Source organism: Peromyscus leucopus, chromosome 14 (assembly GCF_004664715.2).
Source record: "Peromyscus leucopus breed LL Stock chromosome 14, UCI_PerLeu_2.1, whole genome shotgun sequence".
Classification (NCBI taxonomy): domain Eukaryota; kingdom Metazoa; phylum Chordata; class Mammalia; order Rodentia; family Cricetidae; genus Peromyscus; species Peromyscus leucopus.
The window spans coordinates 5,806,413-5,829,222 of record NC_051075.1 but is presented as its reverse complement, the minus strand read 5'-3'; the positions used below and the strand labels follow the sequence as shown (position 1 = coordinate 5,829,222).

General features: G+C 39.6%; 1 protein-coding gene and 1 pseudogene across 3 annotated transcripts in view; one reads left to right on the top strand and one right to left on the bottom strand.

The window, feature by feature from the left end:
* Crppa (CDP-L-ribitol pyrophosphorylase A) overlaps window positions 1–22,810 on the bottom strand; it is a 281,669-nt gene that overhangs the window by 152,807 nt on the left and 106,052 nt on the right. For all 3 annotated transcript variants that reach the window (XM_028878415.2, XM_028878413.2, XM_028878416.2), the window contains one exon: window positions 15,780–15,825. In XM_028878415.2, coding sequence (XP_028734248.1) covers window positions 15,780–15,825 — 46 coding nt within the window. The remainder of the gene's footprint in view (window positions 1–15,779; window positions 15,826–22,810) is intronic.
* On the top strand, window positions 8,859–9,495 carry LOC114699384 (annotated as a pseudogene).

The following is a 22,810-nucleotide window of genomic DNA, read 5'->3' as shown; positions in this document are numbered from 1 at the left end:
GTTCATAAACTCTATTCTGCATCAGTTTAATACATTGTATTTGTCTAAAACTGTGTCCATCTAGATTCTTATGACTGTTAGCAAAGAGCATTAATGATTTCAATGCTCACAGGAACTTAATGTTCTCTTTTCATTTGGTGATAATTACTCAAGTCTTTATTATTTTACTTGCCAAAGTACTAACCATTGTATTAGCATTTTCTCAGAAAAAAGCATTTGGTATTAGAGTGCTATGTAACAATATAAATGCATACACCTAATTCATCACCCACTTAACACACAGTTATGTGGATGGGAAGTGAAGGACTCATGTGGGAATAATAAAGTAAATGAAGCAAAAAATTATCATGTCATGGATCTGTGAAACCAGGTAAAAGCACAGGAGTTATCTGTGAGGTCCTGGAACCTTTAAACTTGAAAACATTTTAGAATAAAAAGTGTCCTCATCTTATAAAACAAAATTAAGATACAAAAAACACATAAAATATATTAAGAGTAAAAGAAATTGAAATTCCCATCCCTACCCATTAAAGATCATGCAAGCAAAACCTAAGTGAGGATGATCTGGATTTGAGGTCAAGAAACAGCGACAAATATGGTGCTTTTTGTGTGGTCGGCTCCTATAACAAAGTTCCCACCCTTTGTAGACCACATAGTGGTCTGACACACCAACTACTTCTTATACTTTCTATGGACCACATGTATATATCCTCTATTCAAAATGGCAATTTCTCAATCTTTTCCTACCCCAAGAGCAGACTAATAAAAATCTTCAATTATCTCTCCTAACTCAATTCCTGTCTGGTTGAATATTAGAAGTTACTAATAGCCCTCTTTCCTACCTTCAAACTTCAAATACACAGATTTCCTAACGACTCAAGTTTCTAGCCTGAATTTTGTGAAGTTCCAAAAGTGACCCAACATGCAGCCAGACTGAATCTCTGCTTAGCTGACACTAACTTTGTATAATTTGAGAATTATAAAAGCTTCCCCTCTTTAAAAAATATGCTAATTAGCCCCCCCAGCGGTGTGACTCTTCTGAGGTAATATTCCAGTTTTCTTTAATCTTCATGGATAGGGTGGCAATTAGAGAAAGGAGAGTTTAGAAAGACATGGTGAGCCACCCATGTACTGAGTCTTCATACTTCTTATATTAAACAGTAAAAGAAAACTAACCCCAAATGCCAGCACTTTATCTGCAAGTCTCACCAAGGTTTACAGTTCAGCAGTTTTCCCAATACTCTAAAGATGGCATATGAAAATGACAACACGTTTAATAATTATAGATATCAGGAACTGGACAAGCATTTAATAACGAAGTTTTATAAAAATTCAATTAAATATCTGAGATGCTTCTGGAAGTCATTAGGTCATACCCTAGTAGTGTGTTCAAGTCTGAACTGAGAAAAGATAATTTTTAAGAAAAGTCAAACAAATGTTCTTCTACTGAGCTATATCTCCGACCCCATTTTATAATGTCTACATAGAGTCTGAAAGTAAAAATTATGATAATAAATGAAAGTATACATAAAAAGATTTATCTCACTATTGAAATGTTGACATTATTAGCACTTACTTCCCAAAATGATAAAGTATGCATCATTAAATCAAACCAGTGAATAATTATGGGCCATTCTAGTTCTAGTAACCCCTTTTCTCAGAACTGAGTCACAATGAAACAGGGAGATGGCTGAGTAGGTAGACCACACACTCGAAAAGCAAGAGGGCCTGAGTTTGAATTCCCAACACCCACATAAAAATCCAGGAATGGAAGAGCAGGAACAAGACAATCACTGGGGCTTGCCTGACTCCAGCTTTAGTGAAAGACCCTATGTCAAAGGAATAAGGCATAGCACGATAAAGCAGGACAGTGTAGGACATCTTCCGGCCTCTATGCATGCAGAGACAGAGGTATACACATACACACACACACACACACACACACACACACACACGTGCGCACACACGCATGAGCGCACACACATATATACAAACCACACATACACATCTCACACACACACACACACACACCACACACATATACATACCTACCACACACACACACATCTATACATATACACCACACACATATATACACACATGCACACACAACACACACATTTTAACTTTTTTTCTGCATGAAAGTTTCTGACCTCTGGCCTGTGTGCATGCATGGGCACAGGCATACATAGACACACACAGAGACACAGACACACATACATACACACACACACACACACACACATCGTTAAATTGTGTAAGGATGTATCTAATATATGAAAACTAATTAATACAATTAAAATGCTATGATTCACACTCTTTCCAGAATAGGTACAAAGTCAGTGTCAGAGGTTGTTGTTAGGAAGAACCTCTAACTACCTTTGCCTTCTCTTGTCTTAGGGAAAATAAAACTCTAAATCGGATCAAGCTGCATAATCCAATTGTCATATTATCAAAGACAAAGAAACACACAGCACTGAACCACACATGACTAGACTAGGATCAATAGTCAGATCACCTACAGGCCAAAACAAAAGATAAAACTTAAAAAAAAAAAAAAAAAGCACATAAGGATACATTAAATAAACTTAAAATTTCTTTTGTTTTAAAAACAACACACAAAATATGATAAGAAAACTGGGCATGATAGTACATGATGATAATTTCAACTCTTGGAAAGCTGAGGTAAAGGAGTGCCATGAATTCAAGGATGCCTGGGCTACAAACACAGCAAGTATCAGTTCAGCCACGGCTACTTGGCAAGAAGCCATCTCAAACATCAACTGTGATAAGAAGAGGCAGGCACAGAGGCACCTGCCTGCATTCTCAGCACTTGGGCGTCCCAGACTAAAGAATTACAAGCTCAAGGCTACGAAATGAGAGCATTCATGTACACACAGATACATTGAAGGGGGTAGTGAAGAAATCACCATAAATTCGGGTGACTTCTACGTTTGAATAAGGCACGGGTCTGGACTGTGTAAAGATTTGGGGAAACAATAACCCGAATGTCAATCCATCCTTTTACCCACACTGCTTCTCCTCATTCAGAAAGTATCTTGGGCTGGGGAGACAGCTTAGTCAGCAAAGCATTTATCACAGAGAATGACAACTTCTAGAACCCACACCAAACAGCCCTGGGGAGGGAGGAAAGGGGAGAGAGGGAGGTGTGGGTCCATGGAACTCACTGGCTAGCAAGTCTTGTCAATCAGTGAGATACTCCCCCTGAAAAAGTACAGTGGAGAGCATTTGAGGAAGCACTAAATGTTGACTTCCGAACTACACAGCAAGCTATTCTTCAATGTGGATATATTTTTGTCAGTTCTAAAATTACTGTTTGATGCCTTGTATTGCTACTATCTGAGACTGTTGCCATATTTCAGGAGCATTGGTTAGTGTAGCACTCCTGTGTTTTCCTGGAAACAATCCTGTCAGTGGTGGCCATGACAACAACAGCAATGACTGGGGAGGGCAGACTGAATAATCGCAGAGGGTTCATTCCCACTGATCAGGAGTTGTAGTGGCTTTGGAACGTAGCACTGTTACTGTTTCTTCTTCCTCTCCTCTTCTGGACAGGAGCAGAGTCAATGGAAATGTGAAGGAGTATGGCAAGGTCTCATTTTTCCAGGACAATGTTGAAAAGGGAGAAGGGATGGAAGAGACATAGTGGTGGAACAGTACGGACCATTCATAAACTCGGTTCCCAGGTGTACCCGGGAGCTGTGCACAAATTGATTTGACACAAAATATCGTGCTGCAGACTCTTAAAGAGGGTGTGAGTGATAAACAAGGTGCTTGACAGGTCACAGAGCAGAACCACAGGAGACTGATCCAAACAAAACCAGAGGAGCATTGAGAAATGCAACGGACACTGGAAACACAACTCGAGATAGTTACAACCGGAACCATCAGGAACTGTGTGAATTTACTACTGAAACACTAATAATTTGAACAGGACCCAAAATTTTACAACAGACTATAACAGGATAGTATTATCTTATATTCAGAATATTAATACAAACAATGGTGCTTGGTATCCAGAAAACTGTGCAAGTCTGAACACCCGGGGAAAAGAGTCAGTATAGGTCATTTTGCTAGGCTCACACATACATGGTGGGATTACCTGTCAAATATCTTAAAATACCAATTCAGGAAGTGCTACACTAGTCAGTGCTCTTGAAACATGATGGGATGTTACATGTGATACTCTTTCAGGAAGGTGAAATTCAAGCAATATTCCAACACAAATCTCTCATGAGCAAAAAGATTTATAGTCAATAAATTCAAAAGGTTATGAAGGAGGACCAAATTTAATTTGCCATCCTCATCTTATTTCCCTTCAGATAAATAAAGTGAAACACCAGCAACATTCGGTTAGTTCTAGAGGCAAGAGATTCCAGGGCTACATTGTCAGTTTCCGTGACACTTCAAGTTTATTCCAGGAGGCCTCCTTTTCTACTAGGTTAGCCTCTCATATCAAAGCTTTGGAGTTTACAGGTAAATAAGTGTACCTGTGTTTAATCCACAGGTAGTTATTTCTGAAAGATATTTGGTACCCGAAGCACTAATCCACTCAAAGTAAGGGCGGCATCTTCCATCACCTGTTGAGCTCAGGGAATCAGAACTTAATAGGTTCTGCTTTCTGTCCCTCAAAGATGAAGAGTGGCATCAAACAGACTCACAAGTGAGAAATACTGAGTGACATGAGCCTATAGTTCCAGCACTCAAGGGGATAAGGCAGAACACCATGAGGTCAAAGCCAACCTGGGCTCCATAAGGAGAGAAAAGGAGAAACGAAAACGTGGCACCACTACTGAGCCTGAATACACCATCTCAATTACATCATAAGGTTTCTCATCATCGGGACAGGGGAGGCTGTTAGTGTATGAGGTGGGCAGCAAACGAAGGGACTATAATCAATGTGCCATCACTACAAGAAATCAGGAAATACAGGCTTGCAAGGACATTAATACACACATGTGATGATGTCAGCACAGCCTTGTGTGGAGAAAGCTATACTGATCTGTGCACATTGAAATTGAAGCACAATCACATTGAGGCAGATTTGTTAAAAGCTGTTGTAACCACATTTAAAATGTTTAACCACATTTTAAAATTAGTCACAAGGTGCCAGAATGAAATGTCCTTCCTTAGAATTGAGTGTAAGCAGTGTGCATGTGGCATCTTGTCTTAGCACATACTTAAGTGAAGCCACATACATGTTGTACTATTTTCTGGTAGCATATTATTTTCCCTTTTAAGCATATATTCCTTCCCAATTTAGAAAAGTAAATTTGAAAGAAATATTCTCTTCTAAGGTTCAAGATACATCCACGTACTTAAAAAATGTGTCATTACTTTGAACATACGTGTCACACCTGGGGTTGGGGCTTTTGTAACACCTACCCCAGAGTGAGGCACAAGTGACTGGCTTCCATCTGGTACCATCTTACTTGATACTTAGTAGCTCACTGTGACCTTTGACATTTTTAAAATGATACACTTCCTTGCCTGTCCTTGAACTGACATTTCACTGATGACAAATTAAGAAAATTATAAGATTAAACAAACAAGAAAACTCCATTTTCTCTAATCTTGACCCAAATATTTAACTTTCTAATTTACATCTTTCTTAACAATAAAATGCTGAAGAAACCAAGTTCCTTTTAAATTGTTACAGCCTTCCTATTCTTATTAATGAAAGCTTGACGCAAATGTTCTTGACGCAAATGTTCTCACATATTCACACAAGATACCATCACAGCACTGTTTTCAAGACAGTAAAGAACAAAAACTATTATGTACAAAAAAGACTTGGTATTAATGGGGGAAATGTGGGAAATTAAGTATCAGTCAAAAACGAGAAACATCAAAAAGCAAGGTTTCTGAGTAAATCTTAGCTGTCACTTCGCATTGTCCAAAGAAGCATGGTTAATAATGAACGGTGCCCTCACTGAGTCTAACAAGGGACCTCTGACAAGAACATACCACAGATGGAGAGCAGTCCAGCTGTACCCAGTGGAAACCTGACTGCCCCTGGCTCATCTTTTCAACTTCATTCACAAGTTTCAAAAGAATTTTGTACTTCAAATCACAATACTAAGTAAATGTTAAAGAACCCTTTCAAAATGAAACCATCCATTTTCCATGTGCGTAAGACACCAAAGCCAACACAATAAGTCCTAAGTTTCCATAATGCTGATCCCAATGTGTTCCCATGTAATGTATCTTCTTCCCTCCAGTCAAAGCCGATCTAGAAGCATCTCTGCATCCTTCCGTGTGTGCACAAAGGAGGGAAAATGCTTTCCTATCAGCAGAGTCTTTAAACAAGGTGAGGGAAAACAAGAATGAGAACACAGATTTGGTTTTCTTATTACTGGGAAAGAAGTGCACCTGCACATCGACATTCAAAACTGGGAGGTGGAGTTATATATTCCAAATAAAATGTAAAATTATTAGCCAGTAAAAGAAGTTACATTTCAAACAAATCAATTCTCCTTTTAAATAAAACAATGGGAAAACAATAAACGATGACCAGGAAAAAGACACAGATCTTTATATGAATTAATATTAACCAATTCTAACTAAAAGCAGCTAAAAATGATTTTCAATTTTAACTTCTCTTTTTGTATTTTTATATAAAGCATCATATGAAAAGAGGCACCCACAAGCCATTTTTATAGCATAAGTTTACTCAAGTTTGTACAATTATCACCAGGACAGAATAAAATGAATTTTTATAATACCCTTTAGTCACAAAACTGAATTATTAGGCTTGCTGAAGGGCAATATTGAAAAAATAAATATGCTCTTTTAATGAAGAAATTCCATAGGGGCTCTTTTCTTAGAAAGATTTTAGAATATTGACCCTTTTGCCAAGATATGGTCAGCATATTAAATCAAGTGTGGTTTGAGACTGTTTGTACGGCTTGTGTACATCGAGATAAAATATGCTAGCACTGGCGTCTGTTAGCACTTTAACATCATTGGGGTTGTCTGAACATGCAGAGCAGGCTTGGGTGGGCTCAGCCAGTTGGTGGCAGGGATGGGGAAATACAGTATTCTTTGTTCAGTGGATGTTTACAAACGTATCAGTCAGCCCAGAGTTTTGTTGTACTAATTAATCACACAGCTCTGAAGATATTGTTTTCATTTTTACTCAGAATAAAAGCTGGAAAGAGTTAAACACTAAATAACATGGACCAATTTTAACACACTATCTTAGGAAAATAAAATGCTGGGGTTGCATTGTTTTATATAAGTGTAACAGTAATTTGTAATTAACTGTATTTTAGGACAGACCCTATGAAAGACAGCCATGAGACTACCACTCTCCAGACATCTTTCTGTGGCACACCAGAAGTAGGAACCCATGTACGGAATGATGCTCAGTTAAATCAAGTTAAAAAAATAGCAGAAGATAAAAATTAGATTGGGTAATTTATTCCTATTTGGAGATGTATACAGTCACAAGGGCAAGACCACATGAATTTAGGCTTCCACAGGACAAGTCATGCTTGGAGACATCATTCTGAATAATAATGGGTAAGGTGATGGGTAATCTGAGGAAAAACCATTCCCATTATTACACCTGGGAGGGGCATGAAAGCACATCCAAGAACAAACCATGTGCAGACTCTTGTCTGTTTATGTGCACTTTTCTCACCAGCTCAGAACTCTCCTCACACAGCTTCATTCATGGTCTGTGTTCCAACACAAGATTACTTCTCATGCCTGGCCAAGTGGGTCTGCATGGTTAGAAGTGAAATGAGAACACGACCCCAAAAGTTGGGACGTGGATAATGCAGACCTGTATCTGAATCGTAGATAATGTTCTTAACAATTTTGAAACACAGAAGACCTGTATCTGAATCGTAGATAATTTTCTTGACAATTTTGAAACACAGAAGAATATGCCTCTATCTCAGCCACCCTACCAGCAAATTGTGAGGAGTAATATTATTCTGAAGAATAAATGAGCTAACTCATATAAGAGCCTGGCCTGAGTGCTATGTGCCCTTAAACCACACACATATGTTACACTAGTTCTACATTACAGCAGTAGTTTTAATGGCATAAGGATGGATGGACACATAGACCAAATACAGCTGTGCATCTTTTGCAAGCAGAAAGACAATATGGTGAGAGGAGAAGGTCATACATTTAAAGATAACTTTAAATCTTCAAGGACAAAAACTATACCTGTATCTATTACCATACAACTATTAAACCCAAAGCAGTAACAACAGATAGAAAGGAAAAAAAAATAGATATCCCTTCCATGCTTATTGAACCATGATCTGAAACAGGTTCAACACATATTGAAACTGTTACCAACACTGAAATCCATAAAATTCTTCAAATAAAAATATTTATTTTGGTATATAATTTTGTGACAAAATGAACCATGAACTTAAAATAACTAGAAACATTAATATTTATCACAGTGAACATAAACATTTATGTATTATAAGTTTCATTTTGTGGTGACTCAAATCCCACTGCTGATACAACATAATAAATGATGTGTTTCCAGGAACCCTGGACAAAGAGTGGACAATGCTTTTCCCAGAAGACATGGGTTACTGAATGAAAATCTCAATTCTAAGCACAGGATACCTTCCTATGACTTTCTGGTCAGGGAATCTCAGAGGCCACCAAAGCAACACAGACTCTTTTCATTGCTCTTAGATGCCTACCATAACTAGATGATCAAGACACAACACATTGTGGATACAGGACATAAAGAAATCAAACTGAAACTGATCTGAAAACTTTGTTCCTAGGGCTACCTTTTATAGTATCAGAAGGTGCTCTACAGATCACTGAAGAAAAGACATCAATGGTCTTACCCCACATTGGACCCCAAATGCTCCACTATCAACCTGCCAGGCAAGCTGTACACACTGATGCAATAGTGGCATGGAGGCAGTAAGGGTAACCAACCACCTTCCTGATGAACCTGAGGCCTCCTCCACAGCAGGAAATTGATGTCACACTATAAAACTTTCCAAAGCTCATTGCTCAGGACTGATCTCCCATGTGTTGCAGATAGTGGCTGTGACCCAATGGAAGTAGTTCCTTCCTGTGCCTTAGAACCCCAGGGGGGAGTACTCAAGTTCCTGTGAGATCACAGTAGACTTTTGTTAGAACATAATGGATGGAAAGAAGAAAACCTGTGGAAGGTGTGAAGGCCCTGATGACATGTATGTCAAAGTAATATCTTCTGATGGTCATGAATTGATTGTAAAAAGATAATATATGCTAACATCATGAACAATAAAGTTCATGTTGAGTGGACCAGGTCAGTTTGCTGAGAATAAAAGCAATGAAGTTAATTTTAGAGAGATTTCTTCAAACCTGTTACTGAAAGTATGCATATATTTTACCTACATGGTCTGCTATACTAAGTGCTCCACTGAGATGCCTGATTTCCACATTGCACCAGAAATTGCATTGCAACTGTTGATGGTTGCAAACTTCCTAGACTGTTAAATAAAAAAAAAAAAAAAAAAATTAAAATTCTCCGGGTGTTGGTGGCACACACCTTTAATCCCAGCACTCGGAGGCCAAACCAGGCGGATCTCTGTGAGTTTGAGGCCAGCCTGGTCTACAGAGTGAGACCCAGGACAGGCACCAAAGCTACACAGAGAAACCCTGTCTCAAAAACAAACAAACAAACAAAAAAGTTTATTGCTCAGGAAGTCATAGGCCCCAATGGATAATATAGTAATATTATTTAACCAAACAGACAAGTTGCCAAAGTATCTTCTAGATATTTCTGTTAATTCTTATGTATTAGTTCATCCCTCAATCTTGGCCAGAGAAGCCTCTTTCTGAAATGGACAGAATACAGAGACTCAATACTCACCAAAGACCTAAGAATAAGTGTCAAATTAGTGCTCACCCTAAATAGAATATCCATATCAATTTCTCTAACTCAAGGCTCAGGAAACATCTTGGAAAACAAAGAGAAAAATACGACAGCCAAAAGATGAGAAGTTCTATGGTATCGCTAATACTATGAAAGAGGGAGACATCATGGGGATAGGGAAAAACCGGTTGCTAGGGAAGTTCCCAGGAATCCACAAATATGACCCCAGCTTAGACTACTAGCAGTAGTGGAGAGGGTGCCTGAACTGGCTTACCCCCAGAATCAGATAGGTGAAGACCCTAAGTGTCATCATAGAGCCTTCATCCAATAACTGATGGAAGCAGATGCAGAGATCCACAGCCAAACACCAGGCTGAGCTCCAAGAATCCAGACAAAGAGAGAGAAGAGGGATTCTATGAGCAAGGGCATCAAGATCATGATGGAGAAACCTACAGAGACAACCAACCCAAACTAGTAGGAACTCTTGAAATTCAGACCAACAGCTGTGGAGCCTGCATGGGACTGGACTAGGCCCTCTGCATATCGAGACAGTTGTTTAGCTTGATCTGCTTAAGGGGCCCCCTGGCAGTAGGATCAGGATCCATCTCTGGTTCATGAACAGGCTTTTTGGAGCCCACTACCTATGATGGGACACTTTGCACAACCCTGAGGCAGGGGGAGGGGCTTGGACCTGCTTCTACTAAATATACCTCCCCATGGGAGGCCTTACCTTCTTGTAGGAGGGAATGAGGGGTGGGTTGGGAGGGGGAGGTTGGAGGGGTAGGAGGAGGGAAGAGGGGGATCTTTAATTGGTATGCAAAATGAATTTTAAAAATTTCTTAATAAAAAAAGAAAATAACACTATCTCTAGAAATAAGATGGACATTGTACTCAAGAACTCATTGTTGTTATAACTACCTGCATAAGTCCTGTACAAGGTCAAGTAAAGAATATCAGTTGCTGGGCAATGATTGTGTATGCCTTTAATCCTAGCACTAAGGGAAGCAGAGGCAGGTGAATCTCTGTGAGTTCTAGGCCAGCCTGGTCTACAGAGGGAGTTCTAGGGCAGCCAGATGTACACAGAGAAACCCTGTCTTGAAAAACAAAAAATGAAGAAGGAGGAGGAGGAGGAAAGGAGAAAAGGAGAAGGAGGAAGAGGAAGAGGAGAAGAAGAAGAAGAAGAAGAAGAAGAAGAAGAAGAAGAAGAAGAAGAAGAAGAAGAAGAAGAAGAAGAAGAAAGGTCAGTCAACATTCCAAGAGGCAACAACACTAACTGCACAGGGTTAAAAGGGGGATGAGGGGAAGGAAACTTGAACACAGACATGAAAAAGGGATGTGTTGGGAAGATATCTAGGGAGTGGAGTGGTGAGTTCGGGATGAGTATGACCAAGATGCATTTCCACATGTGGGAATTATCAAAGAATAAATAAAAACTATTACAGATAAATGATGTGCATTAGCTTCTGAGCATACAAAAATACAGGCAGCCTATGGGTCCCAGATTAAGAGACACTAAGTACTTACCTAAGGCAGGAGAAACAACCTAAGGCAGAGCTTTACATTTAAGAAGTTATTTCCCATCATTCTCAAGTAAGTTGTTACCTAGAATACTTGAATGTATTACAATATAGAAATCATAACACTACCTATGTCACTGATTTGGGGATAATAAAGAGCCATAGACAAAATGCTCCAAGCAATGCTCAATACAAAGTTAAAGACCAATATGTTAGAAATCAGTGCTCATAAGTGTATTGTGAAGCCAGCCTGTGGTTCCATATACTCAAGAGGCTCACATGGGAAAGAAGACTAGAAGCTAAAGGACAGCTTGGCAACTTAGAGAGACTCAATGTCAGAATAAAAAGTAAAAAGTGGGCTGGAAGTGCAGGTCAGTTGTAGACCGCTTGCCCAGCATGTTCAAGACCATCATTGCTTGGGTGCAATACGGAGTACAAGTAAATTAAAACATATAAACCACAAAACAACTTTGACCATTTATTAAATGTAATTGTTAATTTTATGTAACAATTTGTCTGAGAAAGGACTGCTTAAATAGCTGTTAAGCTCTGGTTGTATCTGTAAGGGAGCTAGAGTTTCTGGAAGAGGTCAACAAAAGTGGTCAGATTAAACAAAGTCATGGCCTCATCAACATGAAGACAGTAGCATGCAGTCCATCCAAATTCCCATGAGAATAGGAGGACAGAAAGGCTGAAAGGGAGAATTCTCCCTCATTGAAGCTGAAACATCCATTGGTCTCAGTTTCAGTGCAAACAATAATGCTATCCTGGTTCTCTGAGCTTTGGGTTTTGATGGACACAACACCACAGACTTTCTTGGCCCTCTAGCTTACAGATGGCAGCTAGAAAGACAGGAAAGATTAAGGGACATGGAAAAGGAGAGAATTGCCTCACTCATGGGTCTGGATGAAAACTCAAAGCAACTGGGAATCAAGAATTCCAGCACAGTTAATGCTATGTGCTCTGAAGGCTGTTAATGTGGAGATAATATTCATTTATATACAGATACTTAAAATTAAAACAGCAATGAAATATGCTTCAGGCATACATATACCCCCAAATATTGCCTTATCCTCTCCCAGATATTATCTGGGAGTCTCATCGGTAAGTCTATTAACTTTTGTTGACAGTAAAAACATCTTAACTTCCCATGCAATTCTTATGATCTTGGGTTTTACAGTACCAAATGCAATTCATTCTTCAATCCTTTTGTCTGTATATCTCAGGAACCACCCAATGATCTCATGTAAGTTTCTTAACAACTCTGGGAAGATGGAACTTCAGAACCCATTGACATCAAATACATGAGAAGCCCACACCCACACTGGGGTTGTACGCCATCCCTAAGTACTTTTCTACTAACCCATGACCTAAAAACATCTTATAAACTCCAATTCTGCTTAATACTGACTTGTTCTAAAATTCTTCTTGCAGCGAAGTCAAGAATGTGAACTTCACCTTAGAGGAGAATTCTTAAAGGAACTCCTGGGGTGGTAGCAGGCAGTTCCATGGATCTGTGTCTCTGCCCATCTTCCCACCACTGCTGAGCTGAATCTCTTCCTGTAATCTGTACCTGTGGGTATCAAATTGCTTCCCCTGGAAATGAGCTCTAAAGTTATGTTCTAAGTTTCAATTACTGTCTAAGAGACCCATCAAACAAAAATGCCCCTAACCTCTAAGCCCCTTTCCCTAGAAGAGAGAGTTCCTGAACTGCTGGAGGCTTTGTTTATATTTATATTTATATTAATTATATGTATATTAATTGCTTATGGAAGATAACAAACCACACGTTTTCCCTCTCCTAAACAAATTTGTGCACAGGCTGTGCTTGATCACATGGGAGGTACAGAGGTGGGAAACACATCAGGATGTATGCTTGCCCCTGGTTGGATGTAGGCTGGAGGTACAGAGGTGAGAAACACATCAGGATGTATGCTTGCTCCTGACTGGACCTGGAGGGAAATACATTTATTGGTTTGCATTTATAAGCCTTTGCAAAATGTGACTTGTCACCATTTTCTGGGAACCCCAGAATGGCCCTGGCCAGAGTCCATCATCCTGGCCAGTATTTAATTAAAGTTTGTTTCAAAATTTGCCTAAAATTGTGGTAGTGGTCTTATTGTTGACCATTGGAAATAATAGATAACCCTACTTGATTTAGTTGGAAAAGGTAAGCCTGAGAATAGTTCTTAACAGACGTCTGCTAACCACATTATATTTAACAATCTGTGTGTATGTGTGTGGCAAGAGTGCGTGTGGCTGTGCAGGTGTACATGGGTCAGAGATTGGGTGTCATGATCAGTTGCTCTCCACCTGACTTTTTGAGGCAGGATCTCTCACTAAACCTGAGCTCACCTAGGCTGGCTTTCCAGTGAGCTTCAAGGATGCTCCTGTCCGGCTCGCCAGCACTAGGATTATAGGTATACACTGCCATACACTGCTACATCTCACAACCTTAGAAATCCAAAACAAAACTCCAAAAATGTTCTTTCTCTTGTTTCTAAAGGTACTTCAGTTATCAGTGTTGGTATTTAGTACAGGTCATGAAGAAGGTAGTAATCTTGGGTGAAGAAATATACATTTGGAGTTGGAATACTATATAGCAAGACTCCAAACTTGTAATGCAGCAAAAAATAGGTTAGATAGGTGTGACCTATAGGAGACTCTAAGGGGCAGCCTAGAAGAATGCCTCTTGAATTTGATTTATGACATAATTACCTGAGGTTCTTATGCAAATAGCTTCTGATTCAAAGGGTGGTTGAAGACTAAAGTCTCAGGGTGTGAGGAAACCACATGACTGCCCAGAGATGTAGACCTATGTAGGTCCAGTAACATCAGAATCTCCTCTGGAGGCTTAGAAATACAAGCTTTAAAGAATATGGAAACTCCTGAGTTTCCAACTAAATCAACTGCTTATACCTAGACATATCAGATCACTCTCAGAATAAAATAGAATACTTTGAAAATATGTTAGAAACTGTTACCTAAATAAGAAAACAACTAGCTTTAAATACTTCTTTTTTCCTATCTGCCAGCTATGATAAGATGTGGGGGAAGTATTACAACATGGAGAATTGGCATTTGAGACACTTAACTACATACTGCTCACATCACACCAGCACTCTACGTAAGCAATGCAGAATTTACTTGGAAATAAAATCAAACTGAGTTTTCTATTTCTTTGTGTTAAAGGTATAAACAACCACAATATGGCTTAGCCAGCCATTCATAACGAAATATTTATATATTGCCTGGCTGATAATGTAAATATATGCCAACTTTTTGATTTATGGTTATAGATTAACTATTTACAAACACAGAAACAAATTATATAACATTAATGGTTTGAAAGAAAATACTCCCGAAGAGAAACAAATCTGAGGGTAAGTGTAAACGGCCTCACGCTTAAGGAAGAGCTCAGCTTTCCACATGTGAGGCCGATTGATGGCCAACCGCTTTCCTCAAACTCTAAACCAAAACCATGCGTCCAGGCCTACTGCTCTTCCCCACACAGCAAGAGACTGAATTCAGGAGTTGACTTCACAGCCAAAACTGGAGCAAATCATTTTGCCCAGAATCTGATTTTGATGAAAACAATCAGCAGCTTCCTGTTGTCTCAAAGTCAGAGGGAACATCTCTGGTGTGTAAGACTGGGTGTTTAAAATGGGGTTCTCAGGAAGGGGCAACTTCATCCCTTGTGACATTTGACAACTTCAAGAGATGCTTTTCATGGTCACAGTCCAGGTGTAAAGACAGTGTTGCCAACGTCTCCTTGGAGTGGCTAGGAGACTAGCAAAGCCTCCTGAAATGCAAGGCTCAGCTGATGGCCGTATGATGCTGCCCTCGAGAACTCTGAAACCAAACAGCCTGCAGAACACAGGGAGAACGTCCTTGGGTGCTGACTACAGCCCCGGCACAGCACGAAGTACTTTATGGTTATTAAACACACTGTGTGGGACCTTAAAGGCTACAGTGATGGAAAGAAGGGGCGTTTCCACATACATAATCACTGAACTTGAAAAAATTACTGCAGTCATTGTCAGGAAAAAATAAGTTTCTTTTTCTGTTTTGTTTTGACAGGACAGCGCTGAGGGGCAGGGACAGCCTTCTAAGCAGTAAAGCCGAGAGACCTTCACCATTTTTATTGAAATATCAGTTTCTACAGCTGCCCTTCCAATAGTACTAATAGGCTAATGTGGCATAATAAGTGTATTTCACAAGCAGGAAACAAAACAAAATACAATTATTTTCAAAACACAATCAGAGATCTCCGTGGCCTCCAGGCAGCTTTCCTCCTAAAATGGCTGGGAGTTAACTGTCCCACGAAATCCTTAGCTAGCTCCCGGTTCCTCAAACACAGAAGCTGACAGCCACAAGGTCAAACATACCCTTAATCAGTGATTCGGCTGCATACAGATCTTGTTTGTAGGTCACCTGAGGGACAGAGAAACCTCATTAGACTCAACAGAGCAGGCAGGAATGTGAAAGTAATAAAACAAGCCCCCAAGGAAATTCTTCCTCCTGGAGAAACTGTACACACACAACACAGGCAATTTCCAAATGAAAGTAGCATTTGACATTCACATTAAATCAAATTCAATTTCAACAAATTATGAAGATCCGAGTCTTATATCTTTAAATAAATGAGGATAGCATAGAGCAGTGGTTACTGAAATATGATTAGGATACCTAGGGTTATATAATCAAAGAAAATGTGTAAGTGTTCAAACAAAAGTATTCAGACTACTGCTCTATAAGGTTTTATATTGGAAAATAAGGAGGGGGAAGTAGAGAGAGGAAGGGAGAGGAGGGGGGGAGAGCTGAAAGAGGAAGGGGTATCCACACAACAAAAGTCACCAGCCCCATTCTAAACTGAAATGCTCAGAGACTAATTTACATTTCAAGGGACTTCTGAAATGTGAAGGTCTTTATGAATCAGGTTAGTCACGCCTGAAAACACAGCTCCTATCAAAAATAATCTACAGGGTACCACAGTATTCCTTCCTTAATAGCAAACACCTTGCTCATGAGCATGGCACACAGTTCATCTTAGAGTATCCTGCATGGTGTGTAGGTCTGGTTTTGGCAGATCCTTCCCAGAGGCCATCCAGTGAGTCCAGACACAGAACACCTGCAGAACTGGTTTCCTTTATTGTGGAACTAGAGCACGGGGCAGACAATAAAACAGTATTAAGTAACTATAATAAGGTCCAATAGGCCCATCAATTAAATACTCAGATGATTAATGATGCCAATGACCGACACCTCATGTTGACAAATGCTCACTTAACTAGTACCTTACCAGACTCTAAGGTTGGATTTCCTTCCCCGAAATCATCTCATCCACAGATTTGTATAGCTGTCTTTTTAGTTCAGGCAGACCTGGGCACTTCTATGAATTAGATTCGTCTGCTGGGCCCTTACCCTACAGTAATTGATGATGGCCTACTCTTCAGAGATACAGCAACAGCAAACTCAGAAAGGAAGATGGAAATCTACTGGACCATTTAACAATTCAATAAAACCAAAGGTGGCATCACAATACTGTCTAAAGAAAGCACACTGCACTGATGTCCATGACCCTCAGGACTGCAGTTACTATCCACGGTGCCGTTCTGCATTCTAGAAAAGAAGAACAAGCTCACTCCATAGATTGCCAAATGTAGTGTATCTGGTTCCAATAAATGTTTATAAAATGCTCTAGCTGCTGCTCAGAGTTCTGAGATTCGAGCAATGAAGGAAGGCGGCTGACCTTTCACCTCCAGGGACATCGCTTCCACCAAGGACTTTCTGTGAAACTGAGTAAAGCTAGGTGTAAACTCTTTCTTAAGCTAAGGTTAATTAGATATCTGAATTCCAAACTACCTAGTATTTTTAATCTAAATAAAGAAATAATTCGTGTAGTCATTGTCTGTTGTGGAGCTTAAACTCCAGACTGAAATCAAGAATATACTTAGTTAACTATTCATTTTTTATTTTCTCCGGCTTTGAGAGGTAAACTACATTCTAAATTCAAATTAATACTAATATTGGATTTTTAAGCTTATGTAAGTTTATCACCAAATATTAAAATAGCTTTTAGAATTCTTAAAACTTCAAACACTGCCATTACTTACGAATAACAAAGATTAACATTTTTTTATTTTTTATTTATTTCTTCCTCAGATCAACATGTAGTATGCTTTTAAGAACAGTTTTAAACCCAGGCATAGCGACTCATCAATAATCCAGCATCTGGAGACTGAGGCAGGAGGAGGGTGAATTGAGGCCAAGTTAGTCTGCACAGTGATTTGAGGCTTGCCTGAGCTATGAACTACATAGCCAGATCCTAGTTAGAGGGGAAAATCTGTTTTTTTCCTAAATAAAACAGCTAATGTACTTCAAAGGGAATATTACTGGAAAATGTCATAATTTTAAAATGATGTGTTATTCACTTCTCTAACTTTTTTTAAAAATGAGTTGTCCTTTATTTTTAAGGAAACAAAACATTACAAAAGCATCCTGACGGTCACTTTTGAAGTTGGTTTTCAGCATTTCTCAGCCTTTGGGGTGAGATCAAATGATGAAATTGATTTTCTTCCGTCAGCGTGATCTGGGCTTTTCCTTTGACCTTGCACAACACCAACTATTGGAAATAATTACTTTAAAAACTCTTGTAGTAATGGACTAACATGTTGATGTTTTTCTCACTGACTGGTTTTCAGACTCACTAGAGCCTCTGGAGCGCCCATGAAGATCAGTGAGGGCAGTTTGTACAGGGAGAGTCACGCTAGCCTACACCTGCCCCTCACCAAGTCCAGCTCAGTTAGGTCTCCTTCACATGGTCCTGTCTGTGCAATGAGTCCTCTGAGTCATGGGTTTAGCTGAGAAAGTCAACAGAAGAGAAACCTGAAGTTCACACAAACAGGCCTTGTTTCCCTCAACTCCCAACAGGCACTTCACCTGGGAATACTAGACATATTTTCTTCATTTTATGTGCTAAGCCACAGAAGAGACCTTCCCAAACTGAAGCAAGCCAAGGTGACCTCTACCTTCCCGAGTAAGAGTACATCACACTTAGCCCCACACAACAACCTCATAGGAGACATCACCCCAATACTTGGCAAAAAAAAAAAAAAAAAAAGCTATTAATTCTTACACTTGAAAGATACAGGATATTTGTTAGACACAGGTGTCAGGTCCAAAGGGAACCCCAAAACGACAGTCCTGCTTAGCTTTAGATGGACAATGGAAAGCTGCCGCTCACTCTCAGCATTTCTCAGGTTTCTATCTAGCAGGAAGAGCCACTTGCCTCCTGGCATGTACCTATGGTGAATACCAAAGCCATCGGCCTGCAGGCCTGGTCCCTAAGTGTTTTCTTTAGGAGGCTTTTCCCTGTTCCCACTCTTTTCTCTGCTTCTGGAGAGAGCACAGGCCAGTCCACCCCTCTCCTCTCTGCCCCCATGACTGCTTTTGACTTCCTCCAAAGACCTCTGGCTAGTCTCTCTTTCATATCTATAAAACAAAACAAAACAAAACAAAAACAAAAAATCTTCCCACCATGGTCATTTCGAGGTTTCTCAGTACCCTTGCTTACAGCGGGTATTTTTGAACTTCGTTTCCTAGATTGAGAAAACTGCATGATGAAATTCAACAACAGACATGATATCACCACGCTGAATGGTTGAAAGCAAAGCAGAAATGTGTCCACTGCTTTGCTTTTAAACTGAGATGCTAAAACAATGGGGTCTGCAGAAGCTAGTGCCAATCCAAAGGAATCTTCCAGTCATTCATCCCAGTAATGCCGTGATGACACAAATACCCCAGCCTCCTTCTCGGGACGCACTTGAAGACAATGAAGGAGTTGTTAAATTTCTCCAAGAACTGCCTATAAATCTCGTGCCTTGGAGACATTTTTGACATTTAGAAACAAGAAGTCTGTTTAGCTGAGAGTGTACAGAGTACAAGTGTGAGCTGCAGACGTCTAAAAGTATACTGGGGGAAAACATTGGACAGATACTCACTTAGGTTCTTCTTAAATAGGATCAAATCTCATCGAAACAAATGCTCACTGAAGCTACCAACTCACAGCCCCTCAGGGACCCCAGGAGTACGGTCCCCCGTCTCAGGAGCCACAGCAGGACTTTTCTATGTTTGGACATTTTGAGGGAAGAGGAAAAAACCAGTTCATAAGGAGAGGGTTCTCTATCCTGTATGGTAAGGACTTTTTAAAAAGTAAATTAATAATGCATTCCTCAGACATGAAAGGAACTAGCATAGACTGGTATTAACCCTGAACGTCTGAGTTTTTCACTTTATTTATATCAAAATATATATGTCAACTTTAAAACAATAACCTTCTCATGGAATTTCTGATGGCCTTTAAGCCAATCCTACAGGCTGTGCTCACCCTGCATGTCACCCTGCATGTCACCCTGCATGTCACCCTGCACGTCACCAGGGCAGGAGCTCCCTGACTTCCCAGGACAAGGCAGACTGTTGCCTATTTCAGAGTCCTCTTCTACCTCGCTGCACTTGGCACTGAAATGCTTCTCGATTATGTCCCTACATGTGTTTCACTGTATCAGGCTTCTGAGTCACATTCTAGCTACTGGAACTGCAATATTATCATCTTAGCAAAATTAAGATTATTCACATCTAGTGGTTTTGTATTTGGTTCCTAAATAGAATCATATTCTATAGCTCAGACTGGCCTGGAATTCACTATGTAACCCACACTGACTTCAAACTCATGGCAATCCTCCTGCCTCAGCTGAAATTGTAAACATGAGTCACTGTGCCAGTTTTTACAAACATGTTTTGTTGTTATGGAATATTATTTTAAGATGTGTCACATTTGTTTATGCTGTGGAACATTTGTTTAACAATGCAAAGATGTGTTGTATTCTTTTATGTTGCATTTGTTTAACTTGATGAAGCTGTGTTACTGTGCCTGTCTAAAACACCTGATGGTCTAATAAAGAGATGAACGAACAGCCAATGGCAAGACAGGAGAAAGGATAGGTGGGGTTGGCAGGCAAAGAGAATATATAGGAGGAGAAATCTGGAAAGAGAAGATCCAGGAGCAAGAAAAGGAGGAGAACATCAGAGACCAGTCACCCAGCTACACAGCAAGCCATGGAATATGAAGAAAGTTATATAGAATAGAGAAAGATAAAAGTCCAGGGGCAAAAGGCAAATGGGATAATTTAAGAAAAGCTGGCTACAAACAAACCAAGCTAAGTCCAGAGTATTCATAAGAAAGAATAAACCTCGGTGTATTTATTTGAGAGCTCAGTGTCGGGTCTCCAAAGAGTAAAGAGTTAAAAAAAAAAAAAAAAACCTGCATTTTGGTATACCAATGTGAGGCTCAAATATCCACCAGGTAGGGCCTGAGGAAGCTGGAAAGAAAGAAAAGATATGGCTCCTTTAAGAAACCCTGCTGTACAGCAGAGCACTTAAACAGCGTTTTTTCACACTAAATAGAAACAAAAAAACTGAATTAAAATGCCTGCCACAGTGCAGGGCACTGGCATTCCATAGCTGGGGGTAGAATGCAAACCATATGGAATTTGCTTTCAATATGGCAAGGCTAGCCATTTGGGCAAGAAACTGCTTTGCCTTGACTGCTGACAGTATGATGTATAAACTGGACATGCAGGACCCACAGGAAGGTGACTGCTGAACTTTGCTAAAACAAGGCAAGACAGTCCTTCAAAATCCCTGCTTCATAGAAGAGTCTGCCTGAAGATGGATGCCCCAACTTTGCAGAGTGGTATGGATTATGCTCATTGTTAATAAAACACTGATTGGCTAATAGCCAAGCAAAAAGTATAGGCAGGGTGATCAGACTGGGGATGCTGGGGGAGAGATAGGTGGAGACAGGGAGATACTAGCCGCTGAGCAAGCAGATTTTATAGAAAATGAGGAAATAAGGCAAGCGCCACTTGGCAAAGCATAAATAGAAATATGGAATAATTTAAGTGTAACAGTTAGCTAGTAATAAGCCTGAGCTATTGGCTGAGCATTTACAATTAATATAAGCCTCTGTGTGGTAATTTGAAAGTGGCTCATGGGATTGGAAAACTCCACTTACATATGGCTCTTCAACATGGGGCTGGAATTTCCACCTAAGACCTAACAAAACATAAAAAAAAAATTTAAACACACACAAAAAAAGAGCCAAGAGTAACTTCTTAGCCTTGTGTCTCTCATACCTGCTGAGGTAGAGAGACACATCTCGTGGCAACTGCCAGCATGCCATAAGCTAAGTCACATGGTGGGTTCGCATAGTCTCACCCGACACTGAGCTCTCAAATAAATACACCAAGGTTTATTCTTTCTTATGAATACTCCGGACTTAGCTTGGTTTGTTTGTAGCCAGCTTTTCTTAAATTATCCCATTTGCTAAGTCACATGGTGGGTTCGCAGTACAGAGAGGCATCTCCCAGTCACATGCTATGTGGCGGGTTTAGAATTTTTGTTCATATAAGCAAAAAAGATTACAGATGCACAATAAGGACAGATTCAGACAAAAACGCCTCTAGAAGGTTTACAGTGTATTTTAAACGTACATAGGCTTGGAGGAGGGAAAATAAAGAATATATACAGTCTTAGACTAAAAAATATAGTTTTAAAATAAAAAGTTCTTAAAAAAGGAAGAGTAATAAAAACTATACTAAGCCACATAAAGATGAGAAAAATCCAGAGAGACTAGATCCTATATGTTCTTGTGTTGTCTTTAGATTTGTCTGACTGTTAATGAACAAATAATAACTGCTAAGAGACATTTGATTATGAAAACTGCTATATTAAACCAACCTATATATTTTAAAATTATCTTGACTTCAAAATTTAAGTCAAAAAATATGTTACTTTGGGGAGATGTTATGCTTTTGTTTCCAAAGGAAGTGAGAGGCTACAGATTCATTTCAGGTTTAAAAAAAAAAAATCCCGTTTGATGAAGAAAGACATCCTGAAAAGTCTCTAATGGCAGCGGGTGTTCCAGATGACCCAATATCTCAGAACGCCTCTGTTGCAGTTCCTTCTGAGTTCTGCATCTAGAACAGCTTCAAGGGAACTGGCTGAGATGATCCAGCCTCACAGACTACTCCAGTTATGTCTTGACCATAATCCTAAATTTTCTCAGGAACATCCAAAGATAACAGTGTCCCCAAAACAACAGGAAGTAGTCTGGAGAATGAAGACCACTCCCCCCAAAAAATAACTTATAGATATTTGTCATTGTTTAAGGTGTTTGGTCACAAATTGTTATTGGTTATAGTCAGAAAGGAAAAAAAAGCTAAAAAGGAAGACAGGACAGGATGTGGGGAAAAAAACCAGCTTAAAAAGACAAGACAGGATATGGAAAGGATACCCAGCCTGAGACAACAGCAATATTACATTTTTAATATTTTCCCTTTATTCAGAAGAACTGTAA